This window comes from Salvelinus namaycush, chromosome 15, assembly GCF_016432855.1.
Source record: "Salvelinus namaycush isolate Seneca chromosome 15, SaNama_1.0, whole genome shotgun sequence".
Classification (NCBI taxonomy): Eukaryota; Metazoa; Chordata; class Actinopteri; order Salmoniformes; family Salmonidae; genus Salvelinus; species Salvelinus namaycush.
Window position 1 is genome coordinate 1,293,333 of NC_052321.1, and position 10,332 is coordinate 1,303,664.

General features: G+C 41.7%; 1 protein-coding gene across 1 annotated transcript; it reads right to left on the reverse strand.

Moving 5' to 3' along the window:
* Nucleotides 1-1,367: 1,367 nt before the first annotated feature.
* On the reverse strand, nucleotides 1,368-6,702 carry LOC120059718 (protein delta homolog 1). The gene is made up of 5 exons (XM_039008771.1): nucleotides 6,692-6,702; nucleotides 4,995-5,045; nucleotides 4,539-4,669; nucleotides 3,800-3,941; nucleotides 1,368-2,160 (listed from the first exon to the last, which is right to left on the reverse strand). Exons 1-5 carry the CDS (start codon nucleotides 6,700-6,702, stop codon nucleotides 1,368-1,370), a joined length of 1,128 nt encoding a protein of 375 aa, XP_038864699.1.
* Nucleotides 6,703-10,332: the final 3,630 nt, after the last annotated feature.

Below are 10,332 nucleotides of genomic sequence, written 5' to 3' on the forward strand. Positions count from 1 at the left end.
AAACTAAATATGGATGTTGATTTGATGTTGACGTCAGGTCTTTGCCCGGTGGGTTAAAACTAACCGAATGTTACCAATGAGAGTACCACATCCAAACTGCTCACTTGTGTTTTATACAATGTTTATGGTTTGAAATGACATGTGGCAGAATACTTTAGAGAGTGAAAATTGGGTACCCAACTTCCTGCCGGTGCCCCAACCACACAAACACAACATCCTATTTTTGTTGTTGACATATCCAGTGATTAATGGCTCCAACCCACATTTTCTTGGCCTGGAAAAGTAAATTAAAGCCACCCACATTTTAATCTTATTTTGCCCTCAAACAAACTGCAGGGGTCGATGTTTGTGTTGTGGTATGAAATCTTACCAGACATTGGATGGAGTTTTGTTCAAAGCAGGAGTTTGCAGTCACATTAATATTTGTAAATACACTTGCTGAATTATAGAGTTGAATTAATTGGTGCTTAAAAAAAAATCTTATTAGACATAAAATGGGATGAATATCTAAAGTACTGTGAAATCCACTACTGGTGGTTAGTAACAATTGTATTATGCTCATTACAGATTGACAATACTTGCTGATATTTCCAGACAGATTTTTTTGATAATATATATATATATACTGTATATATAAATATATAGATTCAATCAAAAACGAAAAAGCAGTATAAATGCAAAGATGTGGTTCACTTGAATACTGTACAAGCAGATGTATTCTATCCACTAACAACGATATGTAGAAGACAAATACGAACAGCAATCTGAATACTAATAGAATCTAACCATCAAAAGCACTGACTGGTTCTAGTCCAAAATATCAGCATATCTACAATAGGATTTGTAATACAATAATAAACTTGAGGCTTTATGATAATCACTATAATTGACTTAAAGTCTGAAATTTGTACAAGATTTGATGAATAATTAACTACAGTAAAAAAGTGGAAAGTAAAACATTGAATTAGTTCAGATCAAAAGCTTTGAAGAATCAAAATCAGTTGTTTTGGTTATTTTGCTTTAAAAAACATTATTTTGCTTTATAAGCACTTTTATGTTATAAGTTAACATTTGAAAGAGATAAAACGACAGCCTGTGGATGTCCTGAAAATTAGGCAGGCATACATTATTGTCCTTCTCCTCCAGGCATCGTGCCTGTACATCTTAGCATCAATCCTCTTACTTGAGGAAAGTTCCACATACAGTGGATCACATTAGAACAGAATAACTGCATTTTTCAGAGAGGGAGCCTCAGTTTTCTCTTTAAAATCTATTTCAAATCCATGACCTTCTCCATTTGTTTTGTAGGTGTCCTTGCACACTCAAACACACTCCTTATGCAGACGGTCAGTCAAAATACCCACATGTCAGATTGACGTGTAATGTTTCCCAAAGCTGGTGAGCTTGATCTTCTCAGGGAGGATGATGTTGACAGAGTGGCCCCCCTCATCCTCGCTGTTATTGCCTCTCAACAGATGCTCTCTCTGCTGGCGCACCAGATGGCTGTACTTGGCGTTGGCCATCCACGTCTCGCAGCGGTTGAAGAAGATAATACCTGTGGTTCCCAGGATCACCAGGCAGGTGAGCAGGCCCAGCATCCCGAAACAGATGAGCTGACTGCGGGTGACCAGGCTGGCGGCAGAGGCCGAGTGAACCGTCTCCTTCAGGCTGATCTTGAGAAGGTCCCTCTCGGGGGGCCTTAGTAGTTTATGGAAGGCGTGGGCAGGTAGGCTGTAGTGTGGTGGGGAGAGTTTGGCCAGCCTGAGTTTGGCTTTGGGCCTGTGTGGCTGCTGGGTCGGCGTACATTCATGCCCAGTGAAAGTGCACCCTGGGAGGCACAGACAATGGTACATCCCAGCCCTGTTCTTTTGGCTCCCCACCACGCAGGTACCCCCGTTCCCACAGGGGGTACTAGCACAGGGGGAGAGGGGGTCCACATGGGTGTTGTTACAGGTGGGGCCGTTGAAGCCCGCGGGGCAGGCGCAGGTGAATGCAGGACCGTAGTCGGTGCAGTTGCCCCCGTTGAGGCAAGGGTTGGGATTACAGCTGTCCGTGTCAATCTCACAGAAGTCTCCAGCGAATCCGAGAGGACAGGCGCAGGAGGGGTAGGCTGCCAAGCCACCGGCGTCAGAGCAGGTGCCACCATTTTGGCAGGGAGAGCTGAAGGGCAAACCAGTTCACTTTGATTTCTCTCTAAAGTCCACAGTATAAAACTGTACCAGGGATTATGGTAACATACAAGAGCTCAAGAGGGTTTTACATTTTTTTTTAAATTATCGGTCACATCTCAGAGGTTGTGTAAGGCCATTCAAATGATATGTTTTGTTGTTAGCCGGTACTGTGCTCACAGCCACATGCTCACAGCCATTCAAACAGGATGCCTTTTTAATCCTTATGCTGTTATACACAGTGAGTGCTATGACAATGGCTGCTTGCACTAGACATTCACTCTAGACATTCACTCTAGACATTTACTCTAGACATTCACTCTAGACATTCACTCTAGACATTCACTCTAGACATTCACTCTAGACATTCACTCTAGACATTCACTCTAGACATTCACTCTAGACATTCACTCTAGACATTCACTCTAGACATTCACTCTAGACATTCACTCTAGACATTCACTCTAGACATTCACTCTAGACATTCACTCTAGACATTTACTCTGGACATCCACTCTAGACATTCACTCTAGACATTCACTCTAGACATTCACTCTAGACATTCACTCTAGACATTCACTCTAGACATCCACTCTAGACATTCACTCTAGACATTCACTCTAGACATTCACTCTAGACATTCAATCTAGACATCCACTCTAGACATTCACTCTAGACATTCACTCTAGACATTCACTCTAGACATTCAATCTAGACATTCAATCTAGACATTTACTCTGGACATCCACTCTAGACATTCACTCTAGACATTTACTCTAGACATTCACTCTAGACATTCACTCTAGACATTTACTCTAGACATTCACTCTAGACATTCACTCTAGACATTCACTCTAGACATTTACTCTAGACATCCACTCTAGACATCCACTCTAGACATCCACTCTAGACATTCACTCTAGACATTTACTCTAGACATTCACTCTAGACATTCACTCTAGACATTCACTCTGGACATTTACTCTGGACATTTACTCTGGACATTTACTCTGGACATTTACTCTGGACATTTACTCTGGACATCCACTCTGGACATCCACTCTAGACATCCACTCTAGACATTCACTCTAGACATTCACTCTGGACATTTACTCTGGACATTTACTCTGGACATTTACTCTGGACATTTACTCTGGACATCCACTAGACAGTTATGGGCCCTTCTTTCAAAGCTTAATGAAGGTCCATGATTACTGAGCTCCAATGTGGGCTCAGTGTTTAGGAGTCATTCTCAGTCCCCCAAAAAGAAAGCTAATATACATCTCCATGCAAAAGTCATTTCAGTTAGAGGATTTATATAGAACTGAAATGATTGCTTGTCAACTAAAGAGAAAGGACACACAAACAGAGCTGTATTGAATTTCGGGTCGGGGTCCTCTCAGTCAATAACAGGCCAGTGTAACAAAGAGCAACCATAGTGAGATTCAGTGAGACTATGGCGGTCAAGGAAGGCTGTATACCTATCAGTCTCCAGAGACAAGCCTGTGTCCATTTGAAAGGCAGAAGGGTTGATCCCCCAATGGATTCAATGGCACCTAATCTGGTATTGAAAAAGCTTTAGAGACTAAGGTTTTAATTAAGATAATGCAAACCATGTCAGATTTTCATACCCGTTTGTTAGACATGATCCCTTTTTCAGGTGGCAGCTCTCTCCTGTGTAACCAGGCAGACAAATGCAGAGGTATCCTCCCTGGCCAGTCTGGATGCATGTGGAGTTATCAGTGCATGGTTTAGATGAGCACTGGTTGGTGTCTGGAAAAAGTTGATACAATGTTGTTGGGAGAGGTCATCACACACATGCGTACACACACACACACACACACACACACACACACACACACACACACACACACACACACACACACACACACACACACACACACACACACACACACACACACACACACACACACACACACACACACACACACACACACATGCACGCACACACACGCAGAGTTTGTTATGATTTTATCACCACAATGTAAATTGAAAACAAACAAACCAGTGACAAGTAGACTACATTTGACACCTGGTGTCTTTAAGATAGTGGAGCACATAGAGCCATCAGAGACAGGAAATACTATTTTCTTTCCACCCTCAAATAGATGCTTTCTCTTTCAGCTCGAGGTAAAGTCATAAAAATGTACATACATTTACAGTATATTGAAGATTAAACTAAGTATGTGCTATCGGTGAATCATTCAGCTGTATCTTATGGGATCCTACCTTATTCACATGGTCAGGGGCTGACATGTGAGAGAAAAGTGGATTGGACTCACCTTGGTCACACTGGCTCCCCATCCAGCCCTCTTCACAGATATGATACCCACCTTCACAGATACCCACCTTGGTCACACTGGCTCCCCATCCAGCCCTCTTCACAGATGCACTGCCATGCTTTCTCACAGCTGCCATGAAGACATCCAGGGAAGGGCATGCACTGCTTGCATGTTACCCCCTGCCAGCCTGGTTTGCATCTGAAAACATGATTCAGATGAAGGGACCATTGTTATGCTTCACACATGTTTTTTCTCACCCAGCTGGACTATTATTGGATGTTTCCACAGGGTGTATTACTGTATAATTGATTGGGGAAAATTATTTTTTTTAATATATTTGTAAACAATACATCTAAACTTGGAATTAGCAGGATGAAAAACATAATTTCTTGTTTGGTCTGTGATGACTTGACCATGTGGAAATGGGGTGAAATAAGATGAAAATGGACTGCTTATGCTGATAAAACATGGTTGCTACGAATATTTAACATACTTCCAATGATCTATTATATAATTTAATTACCTGCATTCCTCAGGCTTTTCACAGTAGCCGTTTTCAGGATTGCACCCTGCGCTGCATTCAATAGCTTGGATTTGTGAAAGAGAAAACACGAGGTTAGCTATGAATTGCCTTTTCAAAGACCTCAAATATAAAACCGAACAATCATTTAAAAGGAAAATACTCGCAGCTAGTAAGTGATTTATTATTAAGTTATTAAATCTCAATGACAGCCTTTATGTAATGAGGGTACTATTGCTATAATGGAAACTATAATGGATGATGTGGTAAATTACCTTTAGTGATGGCAACACTCAAGACCAGAAATAACCCAAATGTTGTCAGGCACATCCTGATTTTCAGCATGCTTCTTCTCCTGTAAAATAAGCATTTGTCAAGTCGCAGCTCAGTTTCTAATTTCTCTGTCAAAAATAACTACAGGGTTTTGTAGGATAACCTAATGCTCTCAGCACGACCAGTCCCTCGCCTCCAAAGAACAGGTTGACATTGTTGAAAAGTTGATTATACGTGCATGCAGCATCGGACCTGAATTAAAATTCGTCAAGCCCTTGTTCTGAAAGAATAGCCTACACACCACGCGCTAAATAGCATAGGATACCCAATTACGCACGAGCAGAAACGAAAATGCGACAAGCAGAACTATATCATAAAACGTTACGATATTAACCTAAATCTTCACTGTTGAATCAATAACTTTGCTTAAAATTTTACATTTTACCTATATCGCTTAGTTCTTCAGCTAGCTAGTCAGTCATATTGGATGCGTCCAAGCATGGCACTATATTTACTGGAATAAAGACGGCGGTGTAGCTATTCAGACGTGAGGTTTTTGTGTGATAGAGTAGACAGCATAGTGATCCACGCTTGGCTCCTCCCGTCTGTTTAGGAAAGGAGCTGTCCAGTCCTCTGACCAACTGAACACATGAGGGGAAAGGCACACGTAGCCTAACGTTATCTGTTCAATAACTTGCAGCGCAATCTATACAAACTTCTCAAAAGTATCGGCAGGGTTCGTTGCCATAATCATTCATTCTCATTTGTTTTGTAAGACGTCATTGTTTATGATACAGTAACCATTTAAACACTTATTGTCATTAACAATTGTCTGGTCAATTCTACAAATATGCCAACTGAATTATATTCTACCAGCACTATTTCCAATTCTTTCCTCAGGCAAAAGAGGTATTTTCTTGTGCCACAAATAGAAGGGCTTAAACTCAAAGCTCTAATTTACGGGTTCTTCGTGTTCCCAGACTTTATTGGAGCTGCAGTAGACTAGGGGAGGATATATTACAATATAAATATAATTAATAAAAATCGCGTCTCCATTTAAGTCAATGATGGCATAATGAGAAGTAAGCCAGGAAGAAAAAGCAGGAAGTGTACCCTTAAGTCTGTGCTGTGATTTGTTGAGTCAATTACAAAAAAATGCATTCCATTGCATGACCTACATCAGTTAGCATGACCCACATTCTACATTACCATGGCAATCCAGCATCAGTTGATAGAACATTCTAAAATAACATGGAGATGATTGCATCACAATACCAGACAGCCAAATCGCGATTGTATAATGAGTTTACCAGTCAAATTGCCAGGTTTAGAGCTTCCAAGCCCGTTCCATTCATTATATTTATATGGCTATTGTCACGACTTCCACCGAAGTTGGTCCCTTTCCTTGTTTGGGTGACATCACCGACCTTCTAGCCATGCCGATCCACTTTTCATTTTCCATTGGTTTTGTCTTGTCTTCCATCACACCTGGTTCCAATTCCGTCAATTACATGTTGTGTATTTAACCCTCTGTTCCCCACATGTCCTTGTCCGTAATTGTTTCCGGTAGTGCTTGTGCACGGTATGCTGGTGATTACCGGGTTTTGTTCTGTTGACGGTGGTTTATGTTTATTAAAACTTCTTACGGCTGAAATCCCGTGAACGGGATCGATATGAACAGCCAGTGGAAGTGCAGGGCGCCAAATTCAAACAACAGAAATCTCATAATTAAAATTCCTCAAACATACAAGTATTTTACACCATTTTAAAGATAAACTTGTTGTTAATCCCACCACAGTGTCCGATTTCAAAAAGGCTTTACGACGAAAGCACACCAAACGATTATGTTGGGTCAGCAAGTAGTCACAGAAAAACACAGCCATTTTTCCAGCCAAAGAGAGGAGTCACAAAAAGCAGAAATAGAGATAAAATGAATCACTAACCTTTGATGATCTTCATCAGATGACACTCATAGGACTTCATGTTACACAATACATGTAGGTTTTGTTCGATAAAGTTCATATTTATATCCAAAAATCTCAGTTTACATTGGCGCGTTATGGTCAGTAATGTTTTGCTTCCAAAACAGAGCCACATCAATTTACAGAAATATTCATCATAAATGTTGATGGAAATACAAGTGTTACACATGGAATTATAGATCCACTTCTCCTTAATGTAAACGCTGTGTCAGATTAAAAAAAACTTTACGGAAAAAGTACACCATGCAATAATCTGAGTATGGGGCTCAGACACAAAAACAAGCCATACAGGTATCCGCCATGTTGTGGAGTCAACAGAAGTCAGAAATAGCATTATAAATATTCACTTACCTTTGATGATCTTCATCAGAATGCACTCCCAGGAATCTCAGTTCCACAATAAATGTTTGTTTTGTTCGATAAAGTCCATAATTTATGTCCAAATACCTCCTTTTTGTTCACGCGTTTAGGTCACAAATCCAAATTCATGAGGCGCGAGCACTAGGTCCAGACGAAAAGTCAAAAAGTTCCGTTACAGTTCGTAGAAACATGTCAAACGAAGTATAGAATCAATCTTTAGGATGTTTTTAACATACATTTTCAATAATGTTTCAACCGGAGAATTCCTTTGTCTTTAGAAATGCAATGGAACGCAGCTAACTCTCACGGGAGTGCGTGAGACTGAGCTCATGGCACTCTGTTGAAACAGCTCTCATTCCCTCCTCCTTCCCAGTAGAAGCCTCAAACAAGGTTCTAAAGACTGTTGACATCTAGTGGAAGCCTTAGCAAGTGCAATCGGACCACATTTCCACTGTATCTTGGATAGGCAAAGAGTTGAAAAACTACAAACCTCAGATTTCCCACTTCCTGTTTGGATTTTTTCACAGGTTTTTGCCTGCCATATGAATTCTGTTATACTCACAGACATCATTCAAACAGTTTTAGAAACTTCAGAGTGTTTTCTATCCAAATCTACTAATGATATGCATACCTTAGCTTCTGGGCCTGAGTAGCAGGCAGTTTACTCTGGGCACCTTATTCATCCAAACTACTCAATACTGCCCCCAGCCATAAGAAGTTTTAAACGACACCGTTGTAAATCAGTTTCTGCTCTCCTGCGCCTGACTTCTCTGCCGCCAGTACGCACCTCATTACAGCTATAGGTCGTTTTCATTAAAACGTCACAATACCTTCAATTTGGCTGCTGGAAGGGACAAGGAGACCGACCCCCAGTACCGATAAAACCATTGACAACTAAACTCAGCAAAAAAAGAAACGTCCTCTCACTGTCAACTGAATTTATTTTCAGCAAACTTAACATGTGTAAATATTTGTATGAACATAACAAGATTCAACAACTGAGACATGAACTGAACAAGTTCCACAGAAATGTGACGAACAGAAATGGAATAATGTGTGCCTGAACAAAGGGGGGGGGTCAAAATCAAAAGTAACAGTCAGTATCTGGTGTGGCCACCAGCTGCAGTAAGTACTGCAGTGCATCTCCTCCTCATGGACTGCATCAGATTTGCCAGTTCTTCCTGTGAGATGTTACCCCACTCTTCCACCAAGGCACCTGCAAGTTCCTGGCATTTCTGGGGGGAATGGCCCTAGCCCTCACCCTCCGATCCAACAGGTCTCAGACGTGCTCAATGGGATTGAGATCCGGGCTCTTCGCTGGCCATGGCAGAACACTGACATACCTGTCTTGCAGGAAATCACGCACAGAACGAGCAGTATGGCTGGTGGCATTGTCATGCTGGAGGATCATGTCAGGATGAGCCTGCAGGAAGGGTACCACATGAGGGAGGAGGATGTCTTCCCTGTAACGCACAGTGTTGAGATTGCCTGCAATGACAACAAGCTCACTCCGATGATGCTGTGACACACCGCCCCAGACCATGAAGTACCCTCCACCTCCAAATCGATCCCGCTCCAGAGTACAGGCCTCAGTGTAACGCTCATTCCTTCGACGACAAACGCGAATCCGACCATCACCCAAGACAAAACTGTGACTCGTCAGTGAAGAGCACTCTTTGCCAGTCCTGTCTGGTCCAGCGACGGTGGATTTGTGCCCATAGGCGATGTTTTTGCCGGTGATGTCTGGTGAGGACCTACAACAGGACTACAAGACCGCAGTCCAGCCTCTCTCAGCCTATTGCGGACAGTCTGAGCACTGATGAAGGGATTGTGCGTTCCTGGTGTAACTCGGGCAGTTGTTGTTGCCATCCTGTACCTGTCCCGCAGGTGTGATGTTCGTATGTACCGATCCTGTGCAGGTGAGGACAATCAGCTGCCCTCCTGCTCCCTGTAGCGCTGCCTTAGGCGTCTCACAGTACAGACATTGCAATTTATTGCCCTGGCCACATCTGTGGTCCTCATGGCTCCTTGCAGCATGCCTAAGGCACGTTCACGCAGATGAGCAGGGACCCTGGGCATCTTTCTTTTGGTGTTTTTCAGAGTCAGTAGAAAGGCTTCTTTAGTGTCCTAAGTTTTCATAACTGTGACCTTAATTTCCTACTGTCTGTAAGCTGTTAGTGTCTTAACGACTGTTCCACAGGTGCATGTTAATTAATTGTTTATGTTTCATTGAACAAGCATGGAAAACAGTGTTTAAACACTTTACAATAAAGATCTGTGAAGTTCTTTGGATTTTTGGGAATTATCTTTGAAAAACAGGGTCCTGAAAAAGGGACGTTTCTTTTTTTGTTGAGTTTACATGCAGTTTTCAAGGGATTGTTAAATAATTGTTATAACTATTTGGTTTTAATATCATCACCTATTGAGCATAGTCAGAACTACACATTTCCCATTGCAAAACAATTGTGCACATGTATCGCTATTATCAGAGTTATACAGCAGGTAGCTGCATGCTTTTTATGATCAGTAAACATCAATGATCATGTAATTTTGAATACGTGAAGGTACCTATGCATTTGGCATTTAGCTAGCTAAGAAACCAACATAATAATTAGCTTGCTTCGTCAGAGATTAGGTTTTTGGAGAGATCTTGACATCGGCAAGTCCTTGACACAATCATGTCTACGAACAATTCCTTCGACCTAATGGCTTGGTTTTCGCTCTGA